A 26,712-nucleotide genomic window follows, 5' to 3' on the forward strand; every position below is an offset into this window, starting at 1 on the left:
ACAAACAAAGTACAAACATCAACAGACAGACCGTGATCAAATCCCAATACATAGTTACCAGAGTTTAACAAAGTCTCAACATCTGGGTTATGAGCTGGAAGGCTCTTAGCTACAGCTGCCCAGGAGTCTGCACATCAGCAAGCCCCACCAAGAGCGAGAGCTCTGCTCAAATGGCTCTGTCTTCTCTTCTTATAGCATTTCAGATGTCATCAAATGTCATCTGAATGACCAGAACTTAGGCTCCTATGATTGGCGCTTGTGTTAGCCCCTCCCCTTAGTACCCTGGGAGCTTCACACCCACATAGGCTTAGCACCTAATAGGAGTTTGGGTCTGGGGCTTAGCACCTAGTAAGACTCAATGAAATACACTGAATTACTCAAAGGAAACAAAAGCCAAAGGCTTGTCAAGGGCACTTGGTGGAACTGAGTGCTAAGAGCTCATTTTGCTTACCAACACACTGACTCAGGATAGGATTATCAAAGGAGTGAAGATAGAGGAAAAAGAGATCATATGATAATTTGCCTGTTAGAAGGCCTAAGAACTGCATTTCAAAAGCAAATATATTTTCAAAAAATTAGGGAAGTTACTCATGGAGAAAAGGAAAACCCTGCCCTTTTCCAAGCCCAGCTAGTAGAAGCTATTAAGTAGCATACAAATATGGATCCTGATTCTATTGAAGGGTTGGCAATACTTAACATGTATTTCATTTAATCAGTCTGCTCCAGATATTAGGAGGAAACTGCAGAAATTGGCGATGGGACCCCAAACACCTCAGGCCCAATTACTAGAAATGGCCTTTGGAGTGTTTAACAATAGAGACCTAGTTGCAGCAGAGCAAAGAAAACTCAGGGAAAGAGCTAGAGACAGAGAACAGGATCAATTCTTGGCTGCTGCCATAGCCAGGAAAAGACCCAAGGAGTTCCCCTCCAGGATTCCCCCTTGGAGGAAGCCCTGCAACTTGGGAAATGGGGAAACCTGCTTTCAATGCCACAAGGAGGGTCACTGGTGCAAAGAGTGCCCCTCTAGGGTGCCCCACTGGAGGAAGCCTCTAGGATCCATGCCTCCAGGACTGTGCCCAGCATGTAACCAGGAGGGATATGGGAGGACGGATTATCTGCGAGGTTGAAAAAAGTGGTAGAGCCTCCTCCCAGTACCCTGTCCTCCAGTATTCTCAAGACTCAGAAGGATGGGAAAGCCTGGGGCTTGGCAGTGCTCCCACTTTCTCCACCTCTCTCACTGAGCCCTGGGCAAAATCGATGCAGAAGGTAAGATTACCCACTTTATCACAGCTATGTTCTCTTGTTTTAACTAATTGCTCTGGCCCTATACGCCCCTCGACCTATTGGGTCATGGGTATCAAAGATCTGTTCTTTGAACACTCCTTCTCTGGCCCTGCTCCCTTGTTGGGAAGGGACCTGATGGTGAAATTTGGGAGCCAATTTTCTCTAGTTAAACCTCATAACTCCCTTTTCCCTCTGTTTACCAGACCTCCCCATGTTTCCTCAAAGGTGTGGGAGAGGGTTGATCCAATCATTTGGGATCAGGGAATTCCTGGGCAAACTACTTCTGCCACCCCAGTCATAGTTCCCCTCCATTGCCTTCAATATCCAATTAAGCCCAAGACTCGGGAGGAACTGCAACCATTACTTGGCACTCAAGGCCCTGACTCACTCCCTCTAGAGTGGGGCCTTGACCTGGCTACAGCTTTTGAGACTTTGAAAACTAAACTGATCACCACTCCAGCATTATCTTTACCTAATCTAGAAAAACCTTTCACTCAGTATGTTGATGAAAGGAGAGGATAGGCTTTGGGAATCTTAACCCAGTCCTTAGGACATGATCCCAGGCCAGTTGCCTGTTTTTCAAAACAATTAGACTCCATGGCTGCTACAGCCATTCTAATTGATGAAGTTTCTAAACCTCTAGCAGACCAGCCCTTAGAAACTCTGACTCCCCATCAAGTTCAGAGCATCCTAGAAGCAGATGGCCACCAGTGGCTAGCTAAACACAGGCTCACCAAATATCAGGGCTTGCTCTTAGATACCCACAACCTAATTTGGATGTGCTACACACTCCTGAACCCTGAAGCAGTGTGGTACACAGAACAAGTGATCAGGGGAGCTAGGTATGAAATAGTCATCTTTAATAACCTTCAGGGAAATTGTCATTTCTCTATACTCCTATACTGTCTGTCTGGTTGTTTGTTTAACCTCCTTGCCAGGTTTGTCTCCTCCAGGCTCCAAGCCATCAACTTCCAGATGACTACTCAGACTATGTACCCCTTGAACTGGACCCAACAAGGCAGAGACAGCTCTACGCCCCTTGCCAGTAGGAAGCAGTTTCAGAAGCTGAGACCTTCATCCTTGATCCCAAAGAACTTGAGTCCTATTTGTTTGAGGGGGAATGATGAAAGCACAGTCTCTGGGAACCCCCTTGAACCTGGAGTACAGTCTCTGGGAACCCCCTTGAACTCTTCCAACTAGATCTGGCCTTCCCCTAAGGCCATAAGTCTTACCTTATCATTAGGCCTAAATCTCCATCTAGCCTAGCCCTCTATTGGCCAGCTGCTTCCCACCCTTAATCCTCATCAAAATATCTATACCCTAGCCCTATTATCCTAGCCTTCTGTCCCACCCAGGAGCCTGACCTCATCTAGCTCCTCCTTAGACTTCTCCTCAAGACCCTCCCTAAACCCTACAGTCACCCCAGACCACCCCTCAATCCCTCCTACAATCTTTGTGTATATGATCTCCATCTTGCCTCCATGAAGGCACTCAGATTCAATCTAGCTCAGCAGATTGAATCTGGCCTGCTTGTGAAAATAGGGATCAAAAAGGGTGGGATTTTTAAGACAACCCATTGTGGTGAATCCCTAATAAACTTTGTCTTTTCCCTTGATGAAAAAAAAATGTTACCATGCCATGTCTAAGATTTCTCTATATGAGATCTTATATACCAAATATTAGCTATTCATCATTAAAAAATAGCAAAGCTCTAGGAGTTTTTAAATAAAAAAAGCAAAAGGAAAAGACAAAATTTGTGGTAATTCTCCCCCTTCACTCACACATACACTTTTGATTCAATTAGTATAAGAAGCTCCCAAGGGAAGACTTTCTTTACTGAGATGCAAGTCAGAATATTCTCAGAAACTATTAACCTTAGGGAGTTGCCTTGGGGTACTAAAAGGGTCACCCAGAGAGCAGATGAAAGAGACAAGACATGAATCCAGTTCTTCCTGACTCTGAGCCTATTTCTTGTTGTTGTGCTTGTCCTTCATTCTCAAAGAGGACCAGGACATCAGGGAAATGAAGATATGACTTTCACTTAACTTTGAGTGAGGGAGGGCTGTGCAAGGTCATCAGCCTCACTTTCTCCTCCAAAGCCATCTGAGTCCAGTGGCTTGGTATTTACCAGGAAGATTGGAGATGGTCCAGCATGCATTGGGAGAACCTGGCCCATTTAGGCTAAGGTCTTTTCAGGTGCTCACTGTGAGTGAGGTAAAGCCCATTCAATGAATAGGGCTCTCAAGGGATGGCCCCTTTAATCAAAAACACACACACAAAAACATCAAACTGGGAGAGGAAGACCCTCAGGATTCCTCAGCGTAAGAGAAATAGTTACTATTTAGTATTTACATTCACTCTGTGCTAGGAGGGCAGGAAGCTATTGTCCAATATATGAATTTCAGAGTGAGGTGAGTTTAAAGTTTGTTTTTTGAGAAAGAAGTCTAGTCAGTAAACCCAAAGTAAAGGAGGCAGCCTTAGGCCTTTTAAATGTGGGAGGAGAGGAAAGAAGAGGAGAGGAGGGAAGGGGAGAGAAGGGGAGGGGAGAGAAGAAGAGGGGAGAGGAGCCTATTTCTATTCACTAAGTCATGCCACTTCTCTTATGTAAATATACAGAAATATAGGAATTTAAAGGGATATGACATGGAACACATCAGGGATTAAATTTAAATTTTCTGAGCACACTCAAAATAATGATATCACCAATGTTATATTTTTATTTTATTTTTCCATTCCAAATTTAATGAGCTTAATAAAAGAAAATGAAAGAGGGATATATGTAAAATTATGAATCTCCATCACATTTCGTTTGATTTTTTTAAAAAGTTCAACATTACTTTTACAACATTACAACTATCCTTTTTGACTGTTATTTCCATCTGAAATTCCTTCTCATTCCTTATGTGCATTTTTTCAGATTCTTCAGTACTCTGCTTTTTTTTTCTTTTTCATGTTTTTGTTTTGGGTGATACTATCACTAGAGGAATATTAATAAAATTCTAATCATTTACTCAGGGTCTAATTCAGGCCCTCATCATCTTTCACTTAACCTAGTACAATAGCCAAATTGGTTTCCTTGTTTTCTACTTTCTCTTCTCCCAAAAATGATTTCTACCTATCTTTCCAGTCTTATTTCTTAATACTCACTTTTATTATCTGTTCTAATTCAACCTGTCTTTCATTTGTTTCCTGGGCATTCCTTTTCCCCAAATTATGCCTTTCACTGGGTCTATACCATGTCTAGAATGCACTCAGTCCTCACACCTTCCTTTCAGAATCTTTTGTTATTGTTCAGTCAGGTCTGACTGCAAGTGACCCCATGGACTCTGGCTGTTGAGTGTTCTTGACAAAGGTAATAAAATGGTTTTCCATTTTCTTTTACAGTGTGTCTCCGTTTTATAGATGAGGAACTGAGGCAAACAAAGGTTAAGTGACTTGCTCAGGGTTGCACCAAGTGTCTGAACCTGGATTTTAACCCAGATCTTCCTTACTCCAGGCACCACCTAGGTGCCTCTTGGCTTTCTTCACAGTAAGGCCCAGATACCACTTCCTACACAGCACCTTTCCTGATCTCTCCCATTATTATTCTTTTTTTCCTATCTCACAATTAACTTTGTGTATATTTAGTATTTAGTTACTTCTGCTCACATAACTTCCACTATCCCAAGAGAATGAATGCTTCTTGTGGTCAATGACTACTTAATTTGAAATTATGACCACAATACCACTTCCCAGCCATTTGCAATTCAGGTTGCAGCCGCTGTGGCCTGTCTTCCTTCCGGAACTTGGATTTTTCCCCTGTCACAGTGAACTCTCTGTCAGGTTTCATCTTTTTCTTTACCCCTAATCAATCATCCATTGCATCCCCTCAGGTATTTCCAGACCGTGCTGCATAAGTAACCTTACTCGACTGTTCTTCATGTGTTGTATTCTCCTCTTAGAATGTAAACTTGTTGAGGGAAGGGACCAATTTGCTTTTGTATCCCCCGTGCCTGACACATAGTAAGCTGTTAAGAAATTCTTCATCATGCGTACATTTGTTCATTGTACCCTAGTTTAATAAATATTTGTTGAATTTAAATTATTCAAAAACTAAGACTTAATTTTATACTTAGTTTATACTTAGTTTTTCATCCATTTTCTCCATTAGTATGTTTTCTTAGGTTTACTATCATAAGAAATTTTAAAAAAGTCAGGTTATTATGTTTCTCTGTGAAGTAGTTTATTTGATAAGGTCATTTAATTGTAATTTTAGACAAAAATATTCATAGTTTCTTTATAATTAAAAGAAATATCTAGGGCTCTTAATGACTTTGCAGGTAACCTAAAAAGCAATGGGAAGTCACACTGTAATTTCAGTATAGAATGATAGGTCTAGAATTAGAAAGAACTCCAGGGGCCATCTCATCTAACTTCCTTATTTTATATTGTATGAAACTAACACTCATAGAGGTAAGGATGACTTGCCAAAAATAACACAGTAGTAAGTATCAAAGGTTAGATTTAAACCCACAGGTTATGATTCCTGACAGGCAGCACAGGTGGTGCAATGGATAGAGCACTGGCTTTGGAATCAGAATTCATCTTAATGATCTCAAATATGGCCTAAGACTTGATCTGTGAGTAAAATAGTTGTCTGATGAGCCTTTACAAATATCTCAGGAAAGAAAAAAGAAAAAGGTAAAGGACAAAGGAAAATATATGCCCAACTGAATGCAGAATTCCAGAAAATGGCAAGGAGAGATAAGAGGGTTTTCTTAAATGAGTAATGCAAACAAATAGAAGAAAACAATAGAATGGGAAAGACAAGAGAGCTCATTAAGAAGGTTTCATGCAAAAATGGGCATCACAAAGCCAAAAATGGTAGGGATTCAACAGAAGCAGAAGAGAGTAAGAAGAGGTGGCAAGAATACACAAAAGAATTAGACAAGAAATATTTTAACATCACCAATAACCATGGTGATATGGTGACTGATCTAGAGCCAGAAATCCTGCAGAATGAAGAAAAGTGGGCCATAGGAAGGATTGCTAATTATAGGGCTAGTGGAGATGATGGAATTCCAAATGAGCTATTTAAAACCCTAAATGGAGATACTTATAACTTGTTGCACTCAAATATATCAGCAAGTGTGGGAAACACAACAATGGCCACTGGATTGGAAAACATTGGTTTACATCCCAATTCTAAAGAAGAGCAATGCCAAGAAATGTTGAAATTACCAACAATTACACTCATTTCACATACCAGCAAAGTTATGCTTAAGATTCTTCAAGCTAGGCTTCAACAATATGTGAAACAAGAATTACCAGAAGATCAGGCAGTTTTTTGAGAGGAACGGAATTGCTGATATTTTCTGGATTATCAAGTTCATCATCACTGACTACACTAAAGCCTTTAACTATGTATATCACAATAACATGTGATATATATAACATATCATCAAAGAGATGATCATCTTACCAGTTCATCTTATTTGTCTCCTGAGGCACTTGCATGTGAACCCGATTAGTTTAAGATTGGAAAAGGAGCATAACAAGGGTATATATTGTCATCTTATTTAAATTACATACAGAGTGCTTATGAGGCTGAAATTCTGCTGCTGCTGCTATTGCTGATGCTGCTGTTTGTCCTTCATTCTTGAAAAGCACTATGACATCAGGGAGGCAATACCATGACATGCAAGTGAATAGGATTTAAGTGAGAGAGAGAGAGAGAGAGAGAGAGAGAGAGCAAGCTGTGCAAATTCACCAGCCTCACTTTCTTCTCTAGAGCCATATGAATCCAGTGGCCAGATATAAATCAGGACAACTGGAGATGGCCCAGGATGCAGTGGGAAAGAACGATCTTTTCAACGTAAGGTCTTTGTGGTTGGGGTTTGTCCTTTATTCTCAAAGAGGACTATGACATTAGGAAGGTGATGCTATCACTTGAAAGTGAATTGGATTACTGTGAGAGAAGGCTGTGCAAAATCACCAGCCTCACTTTCGCTTCTAGAGCCATCTGGGTCCAGTGGCCAGATATAGATAAGGACAACTGGAGATGGCCCAGTACATCATGAGAAATGTCAGGCTGGATGAATCAAAAACTAGAATTAAAGTTGTTGGGAGAAATAACAATAATTTCATATATGCAGATGATACCATTCCAATGGTAGAAAGTAAAGGGGAATTAAGAAGCATCTTGATGAGGGTGAAAGAGGAGAGTGTAAAAGCTAGCTTGAAGCTTAACATCAAAAAAAGAAAACTAAGACAACTGGTCCTATCACTTCCTGACAAATGAAAACAGAAGAAATGGAAGCAGTGTCAGAGTTTACATTCTTGGGCTAAAAGAGCACTGCAGGTGATTACTGCAGCCATGAAATTCATAGACTCTTGCTGAAACTTTTATCATGATCTTGTTGGCATTTCTAGGTTGTGATTAAAACAAAACCTGTTTATAAAACAAACAAAAAAAAACTCTCTTTCCCTCAAAAAAAATGAGAACCAAATAAAGAATACAGAACAACTTCTTGACTTCTCACATCTCTTTATGTGCACTCTGGAATGGTTTTTGAGGCAGCATGTTATGGTGGAGATTGTGCTGGACTTGGAATCAGAACTTTTGGTTAATTCATTGTGATCATGACCAATTCAAAATTTCAATAAACTTGTTTTCTCATTGTATGGCAATTATGCTAATATTGGTAGTATCCAACTTACAGGATTGTCATGAGGGTCAAATGAAATAATATAGACTTTAATGTACTCTATTTTCATTTCAATTTTTGAGGAAGAATGCATTTAGTTGAAAAACAGACATATGTCTTGCCTTAAATTAACCTATGTTAAAGATAGTATGCTGTTTCTCTCTTAAGAATAATGTAATTATATGATAAAGAAAAAGGTAAATAATATGAATTTAATTACTTTATAATGATATATTTCTATCATTTTGCATCTCTAGATATAAGTTCCCAATATTAGTTCTTTAAAAGTAAATCCAAATAGCCATGAAAATCTATTTTCTAACCTCAATGTTCATTGAATTTAGACTTTAACATAATCAAAGCACACAGTATCTGTTAATAAATGTTGGAGCGCTCCAAAATCTGTTTGACTATCTTACTCTTTATCTCTAACTTTTAGTTGTAATGCTTGCTAAACAATTCACCCATTTATACAATGTATTTCATTCTAGACATTTGAAAGGGCTGTTTTAAATATTCTGTAATTTTAATCTATCCAAATAATGATACAGGATTCTTTACCTACATTGTAATTGCTAATTAGGTTCACATTTGTTAGAGTGATCTATCTATGGCACTTAAGGCTAATTAAACATGTAAAATATGTTTTTGATCTATAGAACCTTCTACTGTGACTTTTGAATGTGTAGTTAATGAAAAAAAACAAGCAATTAATCTGAGAACTCTATCAGTGATAAATACTTATATACAAGATAAACAAGTTTACAAAATTAATCTTCTTTTCATTCTCCCATTTTGTGCCTGGTGAGTGTATATTTTTAAGCCTAAAGTATTTGTCACTGAGATATTAATCCTGGGACACAGTTGACACCTATGTTGTTATTCCATGTCATTTCTAATTATTCTATTTCCACTTCCAAGAAAACTCCTTTTACTTTTAAGAATTATATATTTTGAGGTTTCATAAAATTATTCTATATAAACCCATTAATCTTTTCAGTTCCTCTTAAGCTTTTCCTTCTGGGGTTTCTAAACTTGACTTTTTACATCTCCCCCCCAACCCCATGTTGCTAATGCATTTTTATTTCTTGGAATGAAAAACTATAAATTTTTCCCTGAAATAGATTAAAGTGAATCCAAATCATTATTGTAATATATAACTGAGCTCCCATTGATGAAAATATTTTAGAAAAATTTTGGCAATAATATAGAAACAAATTTGTGTTTGGTAAGCTTTTGTTGTTTTTATTTTTAAAGTGTTTTATGGGCTTACATCAAGTGTGCTGAAAAGCATGTTACATCTTTAATGTTTATATACTTAAGGTATTTAATTGGCTTAATATTTCTATGTCTAGACTGAAATTTTATAATGTGATTTGAGCCACTATATGGAAATATTTAGTTTTGTTTTTTTTTTTATCAATGCCAAGCATGATCTATAAAAATTAATTGAAGCTGAAAAACAAGAAGATAACCTATTATAACTACCCGTTCATCTAGGAAGATTTTAATATATCCATACTACTCATAAAATCAGTATGCAATGTTCATCCAGATGTTATAAAGTAAAATAGAAGGAAGAAAAATGAGTTTTCAATTATATTCCCACAGTGCACACTATTAAATGAACCAAAGAATAGAAAACAGGCAGCAGGTTCAGCAATATACTGACAAAATAGCAGAGCAACAGTTTTCGATGCACAGTGCTGCACCTCCTACATTCATGCTAATTTCTTTTTGAAAGCTCAGAAAAGGTACATGCTTAGTGTGACTTTCAGGTTTGAATTAATGAGTACAGAGAAAGACCTGGGAATTTCTGGAATAGGCCAGTCTGTTTCCTTTCATAGAAGCTACTGCATTTTGTGAACCCCTCACTAGAACTGAATTGTTAAAAAGCAACACTTTCATTGTTTCATTCATATGCACAAGATTTATATCCACATATCTAATTTTGAATAACATTATGCAGTCATCTGTTTGCTATTCATACTATCAAATCAAAATGCGAAGAAAAGATACACAAGTTAAAAAATCTGCTTTGTTTATCAAGTGATTTAGGCTTATGGAATAGAAGTTCATTTATGAGATGTTAAATTGCTTAGGAAAGTATAGAATTATATACCAATATTAGAGATTATTATGATGACATATAAGTACATCAAATGGTTTAATCCATGATATCTGTGTTTAAAAGAAAAATGCTACATACCATCATTGTGGATTTCCTATGATTACTGAAAATTTTCAGCAGGATCTCCTTATGGTCCAATTTAATTTATAGGTTGGACCTTAACATTTTTTATTTTCTGTTGTATAGTGACACATCCATGGTATAATAGGCAGAACAATAAAGACAAGTACCAGTATATTTATTATCAAAAGACCTGGTTGATACCTTTGTGACTCTGGGAAATGTGTGTCTTATCTTTCCTTATTTATAAAATTAAGAGTTTACACTAGATGATCATGATTTCCTTTTCTCTGAATCATGTAATAAAGTGTGTTTTCTGGGGTTATTGTTGTCATGTCCATAGTTGTAGCTATATTGTAATGAAAATTTAGGGGAAAAAACCTACTGGGCAACACACACACAATGAGATTTGTGAGAGAAATCAGGAATTGAGCAAACAGAAATATATAGAGACAAGTAAGGAGGCATAGAAGTTGAGTCACCATGTTGAGAAATGGGAGAAGAAAAAGAGTGGAGATGAATAAAATAACTTTGCATTAACCTAATACATTTATCTCTAGACGCATACACAGGGCATTTTGAAAGGAAGAAGAGGAAAGAAGGAAGAAGGGAGAAGAAGGAAGATGAAGGAGAAGAAGGAGAAGGAAGAAGAAGAAGGGAGAAGAAGGAAGAAGAAGAAGAAGGAGAAAGAGAAGGAGAAGGAGAAGGAGAAGGAGAAGAAGGAGAAGGAGAAGGAGAAGGAGAAGGAGAAGGAGAAGGAGAAGAAGGAGAAGGAGAAGGAGAAGAAGGAGAAGGAGAAGGAGAAGAAGGAGAAGGAGAAGAAAATGATGATCAAAGGACTATCTCAGAAAAAATACAAACAATTATTAAATAATAGAAATATTTAAATTATAAGTTTTTACTACTTAGAACAGCTTATATATATGTGTGTGTATATATATATATATATATATATATATATATATATATATATATATATATATATATATATATAGAATGCCTTTTGACTTATCAAATGCCTAACATATATTTTCTCATTTGATTCTCACAACAATCCTCTAAGATTGGTGGTAGAGGCATTATTTTATTGCCAATTTGCAGCTAAAGGGGAAAAATGCAGAAATGATAAGCCAGTTGGCCAAGGTCACAAAATTAGGGTCAAAGCTGGGATTCAAATTTTGGTTTGACACATTCCTTTACTTTTTCTTCTTTTTGATCTCTACTACAAACCCTAATCACAATTCTCAATCAATGTTCCGTAATGAAATACTTTGTACTGCTTTTGGGTTTTAGTTTTCATTATGAGAAAATTATAAGGCTTCCTTTAATATCCAACTTGTAAATTAAATTGGACTTTAGCGTCTTTCATAATCTTCATTAAGGCTTTCCATAAAATCATTATAAAGTAAGGAGGTCCTGCTGAAAGTTTTCAGCAATCATTGGAAAGCTACAATGATGGCATGCAACATTTTTCTTTCAAGCATGAATACAATGGATTAAAACATTTTTATATATATTTATATGTCGCCATAATAATTTCTAATATTGGCATATAATTTTAAACTTTCCTAAGCAATTTAACATCTCATAACTGAACTTCTATCCCATAAGCCTAAACTACTTGGTAAACAAAGGAGATTATTTTTATGTATGTATTTTTTCTTTCCATTTTGATTTGATAGCATGATTTTGCATTTAGTAGTATGAATAGCCAACAGATTATTGTATAATGTTATTCAAAATCAAAATCCTATTGTGAAGTGTGCCTTGAACATAGTAAGCATTTCATAAGTGATTAATGAATTGAAGATAGACTGGAATTTTGTAGCTAGCAAGAAAAATACAATATCTACTTGAACAAAATGATCAGTGAAAAACAAAGAAAAATATATAGCTTAACAATATTTCAACATATATTTAACACAATCTGAAAATAAGGTTTTGATGGATATGCAATGCATATGAATTTTCCAAATCTGTATGGTTCAGGGTATAACAATACATTAAATATCATGAGTATTATTAAATTATTTTGTCATTATTAATTTAAAACACATGTAATTTCTTAAATGTTTGTTCAATTCTATCTTTAATGGGCTACATTAACTGACTTTTGTCCAGCCAAACCTGCCCACTCGGTCCAGATAAGATCCAAACCAATTAAATATAAGTTTAAGAGTTCGCCTTCCTATTTTCTAATATGTATACCTCTCCCTGAGCACAACTCAAGTTTCTCACAAAGGGAACATTTCCACTGAATAATTTCCTACTGGTATAAACAAAAACAATTCATAGTTACAAATACAGTTCCTGGAGCTGGGCATCCGACGTTTGTGTATAGATGAGAAAGGAAACTTTCCAAATGAGTCTATTGAGAGAAAAGAATAAGATCTTATTCTCTGCCTAGTTGAAATTCTAAATTGTATGAACATGTTGATGTTGAAAAACCACATCCATATTGGCCAAGTAATAACTTCACAAAGTATTCAAAAGAAGAAACTAAATGGTTAGATTCATAAACCAGAAACCAATAAGTCAGCTTATTAAATTCATCAAAACATCACCTAAAGTTTCCCCTAACTACTTATGCCATCCCCTCAAAGGAAGAAGCGACCACATAAAAAAATCACCATGACCAACTCTAAACAGCACTTCCTGATTCCCCTTAGGTTACAGTGAGTTGATCCTTGTTTCTGCCCCTATATCTAACTTACTCGAAAACCTCATAGCTTGATTCAATCTACAAAATGATCCATCAGGACTTCAGGGCCTAGCCAACAAAGGTATCTTGCATTTAACTCCAAAAGTACATTACAATTATAATTATCAAAGTAGCCCCAGATGTAATTAACAACACCATGAGTGTGTGAGTAGCCTAACTTTTATAATTGATCCCTATCACAGTGCCTAGGACAGTATAGGTGTTTAATAAATGCTTATTGCTTCTTTTATGGTGTGCAAGAAATCAGCATCTACGAAACACATTAGGTTTGGATTTTTTTTATCAAACCTTTAACTTTATTTGTCTCTATTCTGAATAGAATAACTAAAAAGTGATTTATCCCAGATTATGTGCTTATAAAACATGCAATATTACCAACTATGAGTGAATGTCCAAATAACCCATGTATCACTTCAGTTAAGCCCCTTAAAATTTACTCTGTTCTCCATTGTTCAACCTACTTGTCAGGAACATATTGATACTATCATAAGAACTCAAGCTTAGAATTAAAATTCTTGTTTTTCCAAGGAAACTTTAGTTTCATTAAAAGTATGTGGGAGCCAAGATGTCAGAATAAGAAGTAAATAGCTCTCAACCTCCCTTATTAATCTCTGAAAGCAAAGAAAATATCACCCTAGCAAAAACCCCAAAAGAGCTGAGCCAGCAGAAAGACAGGATACAGCAATCTTGTAGGCCAGGAAGCTTTGGGGAATTAATGGGAAAGGTTCTTCTCACTCTGGAGGGAGAATAGGAGGCACCCCAGAGAGCCAGTGTCAAGTCTCCACCCAGGAGTAGATCTAGAGCCCCAGGGTGGTGGAGCAGGCAAGCACAAACCCCCCACACCCCAGCCCCATCAGTACTTCAGCACAGTGAGGGGAACTGGTAGATACAAGCTCTGAAAAACACCATATACCAGCATCCTCCAGTAGCCAAATATCCAGGTGCTCCCACACAACTCTAGGAGACATAGTTCCAGGCTGGCACAAATGCTCCTGTAGTCAAACAGTCAAATGCAAAGTGCAGGTGAGTAGGCATCTCCCATGGGCCACACTCTCCACCCCCACCCTGAGAACTCCAGTGATGCTTACCTCAACTCAGCACCAGGTAAGATGCCAGACCCTCCAGCTGCCAGCACCTGAGGCCCCAGTATATGCAGCTACTGAACAAGTCTTGGGCTCCCAGCATGAGAACTTTGGGTTAGTGCCCCTGTGCTCCAGTAGGAGAGCTCAACTTTAAAAGTCAGGAAATAGGTAAACACCATAAGCAAAAATCAGAAACAGACAATAACCATAGATTCCTATTATGGGGAGAGGGAAGACAAAGATGCAAGAACCTATTACATTAGAGAGAAAGAAGAGAGGGAAATGAGCACTAATTGAACCTTAATTTCATCAGATTTGGCTCAAAGAGGGAATGATAAAATTGGTTAGGCATAGAAATCTAACTTACCTTATAGGAAGTAGAAGGGGAAAGGGAAAAGGAAAGGGACGGAGTGGATAGAAGTGAGGGAAGAAGTAGTAAGGGTAAAAGGGGAAGAAAAGGCTGATAACAAGGGAGGCAGTGTTTGAAAGCAAAACTCTGGTGAGGAGGGAAAGGGAGAAAGAGGAAAGAAAATGATAAATGGGGAGGGAAGATGGAGAGCAAGGCACAGATAGTAATCATAACTGTGAATGTGAATGGAATGAACTTTCCCATAAAATGGAAGGGGATAGCAGAATGGATTAAGAACCATATGTTTTAACAATCCGGCTAGCAGCTTCTGTAGAGGCGTAAGATCCACCCACAGCCAGCACCCAGGAGGTTTCCGGCATGCCGGGAACACACAGGTTCTTTTGATCTGTTTAACCAAGGAAAGCAAGGTGAAGGGGTTGACAAGCTTACTTTAATCCAGCAGACAGCATTCATTTAGTTCAGGGAAGCATACAGACAGCACTTAGTTAGTTCAGGGGAAAAAGCCAGCACCCTGAACTTCAGAACAAATACAAACAAATTACAAGCATCAGCAGACAGACCAAATACAGATTCATTCACTTACTTCAAGGGAAAAAGCCAGCACCCTGAACTTCAGAATAAAATACAAACAAATTACAAATATCAACAGACAGACCCAGTACAATTCATAGTTACAAACATCTAGGTTCAGCCCAGAACAAGGGCTGGCCCAGAGTCACGTGCCACCACTGCTGCCACCACTGCTGCTACAAAGAGTTGCAACTGAAAAAAGGGGAAAAAAGGGATCTTCAAGCTGTCTTCTCTCCTCTTATAGGGTTTTTGACATTATCAAGTGTCATCTGAATGACCAGAGCCGATTGGTTCTTGAGTTGGCCCTTCCCCCCTAGGATCCTGGGAGGTTCACATCCACACAGACCAGGTCAACACCCAATAGGGCATGGCTCTGGAGTCAACACCTCCCCCCGGCCACCCTCATGAATCACCACAAAGAGGCAGACCCAAACCCACGTGGTCCAAAAGCCTCTGCTGTCCCAGACATGCAAACCAGGCCCTCCCTGGGCCCCCAAGGGCCCAGCACCTAGTAAGGCTCAATGAAATAAACTGAGTTACTCAAAGAAAACAAAGGCCATTTTGCTTGCCGACACACCATAATCCTACAACACATTGTTTCTAAGAAACATTTGAAGCAGAGGGATACACACAGAGTAAAGGTAAAAGGGTGGAGTAGAATATATTATGCTTTAGCTGAAGTAAAAACAAAACAAAACAAAACAGGGGTAGCAATCCTGATCTCAGACAAAGGAAAAGCAAAAAATATTTCTAATTAAAAGAGATAAGGAAACTACAGCCTGCTAAAATGTGCCATAGACAATGAAGTAATATCATTGCTAAACATATATGAACCAACTGGTAGAGCACACAGATTCTAAGAGGAAAAGTTGAGGGAGTTACAAGAAGAAATAGCAATAAAACTATACTAGTGAGGGACCTCAACCTCACCCTCTCTGAAGAAGATAAATCTAACCACAAAATAAACAAGAAAGAAGTTAAGGAGATGAATAGAAATTTTTTTTTTTTTAAAGAAAGTTAGACATGGTTGACCTCTGGAGAAAATTGAAGGGGCATAGAAAAAAATATATACCTTTTTCTCAGCGATACATGGCACCTACACAAAAACTGACCATATGTTAGGGTATAAAACCCTCACAATCCAATGCGGAAAGGCAGAAATATTAAATGTATCATTTTCAGATAATGATGCAATAAAAATTACATGCAATAAAGGGCCATGGAAAGATAGATGAAAAATTAATTGGAAACTAAATAATTTAATTCTAAAGAATGAGTGTGTCAAACATATTGTGAATCATAGAAATCATAGAAAAATCAACAAAGACATCCAAGAGAATGACATTAATAAGACAACATACCAAAACTTACAGGACGCAGCAAAAGCAGTTCTTAGGGGAAGTTTCATATCTCTAAATGCTTACATGAGTGAAATAGAGAAAGAGGAGATCAATGAATTGGGCACACATCTTGAAAAAAAAGCTAGAAAAAGAACAATTTAAAAATCTCCAATTAATTACCAAATTATAAATACTGAAAACCAAAGGAGAGATTAATTGAAATGAAGAAAGTTGTTGAACTAATAAATAAAACTAAGAACTGGTTTTATGAAAATGTTAGAAAAAGAAAAATAATTAGCAATCCCTAATTAAATACCAAATTGGAAATTCTGAAAACCAAAAGAGAGATTAATAAAATTGAAATTAAAAAATTATCAAAATAATAAACAAAGCTAAGATCTCTTTTCATGAAAATACCAATAAAATACCTAAGCCTTTGGTTAATCTGACTTAAGAAAAGAAAGAAGAAAACCAAATTACTAGCATCAAAAATGAAACGGGTGAACTCACCAACAATGAAGAGGAAATCAAAACAATAATTAATAGACATTTTACCCAATTAAATGCCAATAAATTTGATGATCTTAGTGAAATGGATAAATATTTACAAAAATGTGAATTGCCCAGATTAACAGAGGAGGAATTAAAATACTTAAATAACCACATTTCAGGAAAACAAAAAAGAATATTGCACAAGCCATCAATGAACTCTCTAAGAAAAAAAAAAAACAAAACTCCAAGGCTAGATGGATTTACAAGTTAACCCTATCCAACATGTAAAGAACAACTAATTCCAATACTACCAAATTCTTTTTAGGATACAAAAATGGTGCTGGTACCAAACAAGGAAGAGCCAAGACAGAGAAAGAAAATCATAAACAAATTTGCCTAATGAACACAGATGTAAAAAATTTAAATAAAATATTAGCAAAGATATTATAGGAACTTATCACAAGAATAATACATTTTGATAAGGTACAACATATTGCAGGAATGTAGTGCTTCTTCAAAATTAGGAAAACTATCAGCATATCAATAACATGATTAACAGAAATCATATAATTATTTGAACACATGAAGAAAATCTTTTGACAAAATACAACACCCATTCCTATTAAAAAAAAAACACTAGAGAGCATAGCAATCCAACGGAGTTTTCCTTAAAATGAAACATGGCATCTACCTAAAACTGTCAGCAAGCATCATACTTAATTGAGATAAATTAGAAACATTTCTAATAAGATTGGAGATGAAACAAGGATGTCCATTATGACCACTGTTATTCAATATTGTACTAGAAATGTTAGTTTTAGCATTAAGAGAAGAAAAAGAAATGGATGAAATTAGAAGAAGCAAGGAAGAAACAAAATTATCACTCTTTGTTGATGATATGATGGTATACTTAGAGAATCCTAGAGAATCAACTAAAAAACTACTTGAAATAATAAAAAAAAACTTTAGCAAAGTTGCAGGATATAAAATAAACCCACATAAATCCTTGACATTTCTACATATTTCTATCAAAGCCCAGCAGCAGAGATAGAAAGAGAAATTCCATTTGTAGTACCTGTAGACAACATAAAATATTTGGGAGTTGACCTGCCAAGACAAACCCAGGAACTATATTAATACAATTACAAAACACTTTTCATACAAATAAAGTCAGCTCTAAATAATTAGAAAGACATCAGTGGCTCATATACTGACCAAGCTAATATAGTTAAAATGACAATTCTCCTCAAATTAATTTAATTATTCAGTGCCATAACAATCAAATTACCACAAAGTTACCCAATTATAGAGTTAATAAAGATAATAACAAAATTCATCTGGAAGAACAAAAGGTCCAGAATGTCGAGAGAAGTGTTAAAATGAAATGCAAGGGAAAATGGTCTAGCCATACCAGATATAAACTTATATTGTAAAGCAGGAATCATCAAAACTACATACTGTCTAAGAAAGAGAGTGGTGGATTGGTATAATAGGTTAGGTACAGAAGAGGAAGTAATCAATGCTATAGTAACCTACTGTTTGATAAACACAAAGTCTCCAGCTTCTGTGATAAGAATTCACTATTTGACAAAAAACTGCTGGAAAAACTGGAAAATAGCATGGCAGAAACTAGGCATAGACTAACATCCTACACCATATACCAAGATAAGGTGAAAATAGATACACAATTTGGACATAAATTTTGATATCATAAGCAAATTATGAGAGCAAGGAATAGTTTAACTGTCAGATCTATGGAGAACAGAAGAACGTATGGCCAAACAAGAGATAAAGAAAATTACAAAATGCAAAGAGAATAATTTTTATTACATTAAATCAAAAAAAAAAAAACAAAGCCAATGCACCCAAGATTATCAGGGAAGCAGAAAGCTGAAAAAAAATTTTCCAGCCATTGTCACTGACAAAGACCTCATCTCTAAAATATATAGAGAACTGAGTCAAATTTATAAGAATAAAATTCATTCCCTAATTCATAAATGGATAGTCATACCAAAAAAGCTCTTAATCATTATCTATTAGAGAAATTCAAATCAAAACAATTCTGAGGTACCACACAACACCTAACAGATTGACTAACATGGAAAAACAGGAAAGTGATAAATATTGGCGAAGATGTGGGAAAATTGGTGGAGTTGTGAACTAATCCAACCTTTCCACAGAGAAATTTGGAACTATGCCCAAAGGGCTATGAAACTGCCTATGCTTTGATACAGCAATAGCACTACAAGGTCTGTATCACAAAGAGACCATAAAAATGGGAAAAAGACTCATATGTACAAAAATATTTATAGCAGTTTTTTTTTGTTATGGCAAAGAATTGGAAATTGAGGAGATGCCCAATAATTGGGGAGTGGCTGATCAAGTTGTGGCATATGAATGTAATGGAATACTACTGTTTCATAAGAATCGATGAGCAGGCTGATTTCAGAAAAAGCCTGAAAAGACTTGCCTGAACTAATGTTGCGGAAGTGAGCAGAACCAGGAAAACATTACACACAGTAACAACGACATTGTCTGATGACAGATCTTGCTTGATACACTTAGCACTTCTCAGCAATGCAATGATCTAAGTCAACTCCAAAAGACTCATGATGGAAAATGCAATTCACACCCAAAGAAAAAACTACGGAGTTTGAATGCAGATTGAAGCATACCACTTTCTCTCTCTTTTTTTTCTTTTTTTTTTTTCCTTTCCTGCCTTCTTTCCCTTTTTTCTGATTCTTCTTTCACAAAGTGATTGACTAATGTGTGTGTGTGTGTATATGTATGCATATATGTATATGTATATATGTGTATGTGTGTGTATATAGATAGATAGATAGATAGATATAGATGTAGATATAGATATATAGTTGTGCCTGTACAGCTTATGTCAGATTGCATGCCATTTTGTGGAGGGAGACAAATTAGAACTCAAAATCTTATTAAAGTGAATGTTGAAAACTAAAAATAAATTATTTTTTAAAAACCACTGAACAACCACAAAAACAAATAAAAAATGCCTCCTCCTTCTTTCAAAAAACAAAACAAAACACTTAAGCAAGAGCAGAAAAACAAGATTGATATAGTGCCAGGACTGGAGTCAACAAAACCAGAGTTCAAATCTGGTATCAGACACTTAGTAGCTATGTGACCCTGGGGAAATCACTTAACCTTGTTCCCCTCAGTTTCCTCATTTTAAAGAAAATGAACTGTAGAAGGAAATGGCAAACCACTCCAGTATTTTTGCCAAGAAAACACAAAAAATAGTCATAGTCACAGACAACTAGAAAATAACTAGAAAGGCAAGCAAACACTTGTTATGTAATTATAATACTCAATTTCACAATAAGGCTGGCTTATTTTATTCTAGATTTTTGTGCCAATGTGCCCACCTCTTTGTATGAATATAAGAATTTATTTATTTTATCAAATCAAAAACACTGGTGATCTCATTTGCCTTCGATTGATTCTGCAAGGGTACAAGGAGTTTGTCCTCACTCTTGTAAAGATAGAAATGAAGGTTATAGATCACTTGAACCACTTGAAGACATCACATGTCACAGTTGAAGAACAGTGAAAACAGAAATGTAGTGGTCTGGATCGCAGTAATGTTGAAGGAAATGGTAGCAGAGTTAAGAAGTAGTGAAGGTTAAACAAGAAAAAAAAACACGTTGCTTTAAGCTAAAGACATAGTTCACAATTATATTAGTCACTAGTTTGATGGAAATTTAAACTATTTTTTTACATTCTCTTCTTTAGCAGGTAGTATTGTGTAATTCCAAGAATAGTAAATTTAGAACAGGTTTTGAGTCTAAGGTGTGGCACTCATAAGGCTATGCAACCTTAGATAAATTACTTAAACACTCTGCTTCAGTTTCCTCATTCAGTAGAAGGAGTTAATAGAGCTTGCATTATGACACAAGGAAGTGTGAGATAGGATGTATAGATAGATTAGGAACTGAACCTGTGACTTTATTGGGATCAAGACCTCCCTGGTTAGGACATTTCTTCTAATGATGTGGGCTATACCTTCATTGTAACCTAAAGTTTTAGTTTTAACAGAAACCTTAGGGGATTTTTTAAAGGATTTCATAACTAATATATGCCAAGCCCAGGAGTTGAACCCTGGCTACATCCATTATGCCATGCTGCTTCCTAAAATTTGTTACTATAAAGATAGTTGTAGTAGTAAGCTTTTACAGAAGCTAGACAGTTTTCTTTCTCCAGAAGACTGGGAAATAGACTTCTCTTATAATTTTATGATATCCATCTGATGAATATTATCCTGATCACAGATCCTAATTTAATAAAATGTAGGTTTTATTATGGAAAAAAAATTAGAGTATTAATCCTTATCTTACAGCAATGACCTTCTTTAGAGTAAACAGTTCAGTGCGATAACCCTTTCAATTCTCTTTTAATGCTGAAGCAAATTGCAATACTCAATTTCTCAATAAGCCTGGCCTATGTTATTCTAGATTTTTGTGTTAACATTCCGGGTTCTTGCTATGAATATAAGGATTTATGATTTTGTCAGTGTAAGTAACATGAATTCTGCCCTCCAATGGGAGAAAGTGAGGCTGGTGACCTTGCCCAGCCCTCCTTCACTCAATTCAACATCAACTACATGTTGTGTCCTCATTTCTTTGATGTCATGGACCTCTTCAAAAATGAAGGACAAAAACGACCTTCAACGAAGGCCCAAATACATATATGACTTAGTAGACAAGTTCTAAGGACAATGATGAGGCAGCCACCTGCCCAGAGTAGTGACCTATGCAGAGTAATTGACAGAATCTGAGACTAAATTTCTAAGTTCCTACTATCTCTAAGTTAATTACTCTGTGCATTATATTCTTCTATTTCTATACTAGTTTACATGTTACTTTTAAATCATGAGTACATTCTTAAATGGTTTACAGAGACATAGAAGATAAGAGGTCTTAGAGTCACCTTTCTTTTTACTGCCAACAACCTGACCTTAAAAATCTAGCCAAATGAATGACCTTCAGATTGTATCTTATATAAACCATTATCCATTTTTCTTAACTTGTAAGGTTTGCAATGCTATAATTAGAAATGTAATTTTCAAGGAATCCTAGTCATACCCACTCAGGAGTATCTTTCCATTTCTCTCCATTCTACCAGAGAAAAAATACAACTCTACACATTAGGTACCTGAGGTGATGTTTATGGCTTTTCTCCCCATTTTAAGTCATGGATCCTGCCAGATGACTAACCTACTTACATCAACTACCCAATCAATTGCTTTGATTTCTGTGGCCAATGGATTCATAATAACATATTCAGTGAAGGGTCAGTTTGACATTTTCTCCAGTCCCTAGTGAATCAACTTACTGTTTCACTAAATAGACTGAGAACAAAATAGGTGGCAATATTAAGAAAACAACTCTAGGCAGGATCTCAACTCAGTTGGTTAATTCAGTGAAGAAAAATTTAAATTACATACTTCGTAATATGCATACATACATACATGCATACATATATACATATATGTGTGAAAAATGATTTACCTTATATATTTATTTTTAAATTTGATAACTTAATGTGTAGATACAAAATGAAATTTCAACTTCAAGACTCTAGAATCTAGAGTAATAATTGAGCAAATTGTCATAAGATGCCTCTCAATTATTGTAAGGTACATTTGTCAATTAACAAAGTTAGATAAATGGCTTTGTATGTAAATGTCCAGGGTAGGAGTAGGATTATTTCAAGGACATGGATGAAACTGGTTTCTTGGAGGGGGCAAACATTAATCAAGAACCTATATCAAGATTGCACATCTAAATGGAACACCAGGTAATGGAATAATGTGCTGATGCAATACAATCTGTGTGATTACTATCTTAATTAGATGAGCAGGTTTAGAAGGTAACCCTACATTCAGTATTTGAAAACTTATTGTACTGTTATAAAAGAGGGACAACTTGATTTTTGCTGTCCTTACTGATGTCCTGAACTGCTGTTTGCAGTTCAAAACTCAATTAAGAGACAGGAGTCCAGATCCTTACTGTACTCAAGTTTAGTCCTTAGCATTGATAAGACTTGCTCTGAAGCTACCAAAAAATTAAAAACAATGAGGTTGTTCATGCTTTTGTCAATATACTTTTGGTCATTGAACTATGGGGGGAGGGAATTCTATTCATTAATTTATAGAGTCAAGATTTTGAGATACTTAGGTAAAAAATAGAAAAATACAATTTACGTGTTATGTTTATGTGTATATTAGTCAAGAAAACAGATTTAAATAAAAAAAAGAATTGTTATTTTATTAAAGGTTTACCAAGATAGTTTTAAGCTAAGATTTTTCACACCTGCAACTTCAGTGGCCCATAAAACAGCAAATTACTAGCAGTATAGAAATCATGTCCAATAAATCCAACATTAATCCTATCACAGAATGTGTAGCATTTTTATTGTGATAAATCAAGTTTTCATTTCATGATTTTACTTTCTCTAATGATTATAGCACACTTTGATAAATACTTATGTTTTTGTATATTTTTTTTCAAGAAACAAAAATAGATTTATTAATTGAGCTTGAATTCTCATATTCAAAGTGAAATAATTTATGAAACTACAAGGTTTGAAGCTCTGTAATAGAAATACATGTAAGTGACACTCAAGAGTTTGGAATTTTTTTCCTGAGTTACTATGGTGCTTCAAAGTAGTTTTCATTTATTTCACATGAAATCTTTGGAATCTACAATGACTTCAAGCTATAGAAAACTACTCTAAAATTATGATTTTATATAAAATGGATAGGGATAGCCCTCTCTAGAGGAAGTTCTCTCAACCATTTTTTTCCTTAATTAAGCTTTGAATAATATTTAGACATGTTGGTTTTAGTACATACAGGTTATATGCAGTATGTCGTGCATGTTGTAAGTGCTTGATAAAGTGAATCATAGCTCTATTATGATAATACTCTATGAAATTTGTTCTATTTCCACGTAAAAATAAATGATTATCTTTATCTGATATGTCAAAGTTTCTTTGTAGTTAATTTATGAAACTTAAAACAGCAGGCAAAAAATAATCATAAAGGAAGAGAATTTAGGGAATCACCTTTTTCAATTCTCTTCCTAGTAAAAAAATCCATTCTATTGCATCCTGTCTTCAACCAGACCTCTAAATCAATACAGTAAGTATCCTATATGTAATATTTTGATATGATAGAATAATATAATTAATGGAATTAGTAAATAGTATAACATAGCCTATCAAATGCTCTTAAATCTAAATTTAAAGATTTTATTTTACATGTAACTTTGGGAGTTTTATGAGAATAGTTTGTTACTGAAAATTAACATATTTCACAAAAAAAGATTATATTCAAGTATTGTCTTGTAGGAGGGAAATACAAGGTTCAAATATGTGCTATAAGTTGTTGTAGGAAATCTCCCATGCCTGAAACTTTTGAACATTTTATAATCAATATATCCTTGTTTTTTATTAAAAAGAGACCAAAATGTTGGACTGGAAAAGGGCATATCATTATTAACTTCTATTTTCAAAGAGGGTGGGAGTATTATATACATACATTCATTATTGGAAAATCTTTGAGAATGAATGGGGGGTTCTTGGCAATATTCTTGAGAGCATGACACTTAGCTTGGCACATATGTTTAAATAGATGATAAAAATAAAACATGTAAATGTATATTAAATTGCATTTAATTGATTATGAATTGCAAAACTAAGGTGGGATTAGATGCTAATTAAATGTCCCTCTTTTCAAAAATAATGAGATTTAACTATATGGTAATGATTTCCTCAAGATTAAAAAAATTAAACCAGTTATGGGGAGGGCAAGAGAAGAAACCTTTAAAAAAACAAACTATTCAACTTTCTCCCATGTAAAAATAGTATACAGAAATATTAGTTACAGTAGAGTAACATGTTATCTCTCCCCCCCACCCCACACACACATACCTATCCCTCAAGTAAGTAAAGACCTGGAAATATCACCTTTGGGACAAATTGAAATTGACTTATTTTTTTAACTTAATTGTTTTAAAGGAGTTTAGTTCTGTTACCTGTAATACACCTTTTCCTCCCTCATGGAATAAGATAATGAAAGCATTCTCTTAAATACTAATAGATAACTCACAACTTTTATGCAACTATTTGTGACATAAGAAGATATAGAAATCTTATGATTTTGCATTGTTCTTCAAAATGGATAAATAGATATCCCCTAATAAAACTGTTTCCAAGATTTCACTTCATTTAGGTTTTGAAATAGAGGAAAAAGGTAAAAATTTCACCTCTCAGAACTCTTGACTGTTGCTTTCCAAACACTATTCAACATCAAGTTAGTGGCTACTTTGAAATACCAGCTAACATTCTAAATCAGAAGGAAAAAAAATGTATATTAAGACAAACTTAACATTGCTTCCACTTTATGAACTGCAAAAAAGGAGAAATACTTTATTTCCTTCGCCCAAAAAGTGTCCCATATTGAAGAAAAAGTCAGAAGTTGTACAGATTCCTGTTTATGACTTCGAATCAACCTTTCAAATTACTTAACAAAGGACTTTTCGATAACCTATTTCTTTTAAAAATGCTAGCCTGGTTGAATAGACGACTATGTTCTTGACAGGAAGGGGGAAATCTCACGTTTTCACAAAAAAACAAAATTTCTTCCCTAAAGTAAATAAGGGAGTCCAGAATTCCCATTCCTAGGGAGCAAAAAAGAAAGAGCTGGCCAGAATCAGAAGTCTTCATTAAGTCTAACTGACACTAGCTGTGTTCAGTGCAGATATATTACTCTGTGGGGCTTAGGGAGAACAATCCAGAACACAGAGGTAGTGAACGTCCTGCTGACCCTCACAAATTAATGTCCAAGGGCATTTTGAAAGAAGGAAGGAAGCAAGTGCTGCTTCCCAGGGGATTTCAAGATAACAGCCTAGGCTCAGGAGGGGTTGTCCAGCAGTGCACTCTGGTGGCAAACCAGATCCACTGAACCCCCTGCTGAGTAAGAGCCAAGCAGCTTATACTAGGACAAAGTTGTAGTCAGAAGCGAAATCCACTCACTGGTTCCAACAGAGGCAGCCTGCTTTCTTCCCATTCCCTCCCTCCTCTCTGCCCTATCTATTCTTACCTTGGTTGTTAGAGACGTGACTGCAGTCAGCGGGCAAAGCTGTCAACATAGAGAACAGGCCAAATCGCAAAAGAAAACCCCGGATCTCGCAGCCCGGCATAATTGCCCCCAGTCCCTTTCCACACTCGGTGGAGAGATAGGGCAGTCCAGTACTGTGTCCTGGTGGTCTTCGTTTTCCTCCTCCTCCTCTTCCTTTTCCACCCAGTCACTATTGGGTAACTGGGGATGCTTTCCGCGGCAGGCCACGGGGGCAGGGCACGAGAGTCCAGACTGCCCAAGTGCAGGTGAAGCTTCTGCTGCTGAGGATGCTGCCTTCGCCTCCCAGGAGATGGTGGTGGCAGGCTGATGGCGGTATTGCAACCACCCTTGTGTCCCACTCACGGGAGGAATATTCACCCGGCTCCAGAGAGCGCGCGCGCAGGAGCGAGCTCAGGGATGTGGTTTGGGGGAGGGGAGGAAAGACATGTAGGGTGGGGTGAGGAGAAAAAAGGGGGTGGGGAAGGAGGTAGCGTTCCACACTTGGAAGACAGAGGTCGGAGAGCAGACTCCTCTGGTCGGCGCGCTTCTCTTCACATAGAACCCGGAAGTTGTACCGTCAAATTCAAGGGGTGGCGCGGAGTCTGCAGGAAGTTTCCTTGAGCTGGCCTGGGAAAAGAGAAAGGGGAAGAAAGACGAGGGGCAATGCTCTGTGTGTCCTGGGCGTTGCAGGAAGAGATGATGCTGTTGTTCCCTTGGCCCCTCGATTTCACCACCACCTCCAGCTGGGGATCAGCAGCTTCTGTACCGACCCTAAGCAGCTGTGACTGTTTTATGATAATGACTGGGAATGAACTGAGTCCAGG

General features: G+C 36.3%; 1 protein-coding gene across 1 annotated transcript in view; it reads right to left on the minus strand.

Moving 5' to 3' along the window:
- Window positions 1-26,046, minus strand: part of EPHA6 (EPH receptor A6) — a 1,226,126-nt gene extending 1,200,080 nt beyond the window's left edge. Inside the window, exon 1 of the mRNA XM_036746072.1 lies at window positions 25,871-26,046. Within this exon, the coding sequence (XP_036601967.1) occupies window positions 25,871-25,970 (100 nt within the window). The 5' untranslated portion in view covers window positions 25,971-26,046. The remainder of the gene's footprint in view (window positions 1-25,870) is intronic.
- Window positions 26,047-26,712: the final 666 nt, after the last annotated feature.

The sequence above is a fragment of the Trichosurus vulpecula genome, chromosome 2 (genome assembly GCF_011100635.1).
Source record: "Trichosurus vulpecula isolate mTriVul1 chromosome 2, mTriVul1.pri, whole genome shotgun sequence".
Taxonomy (NCBI): Eukaryota; Metazoa; Chordata; class Mammalia; order Diprotodontia; family Phalangeridae; genus Trichosurus; species Trichosurus vulpecula.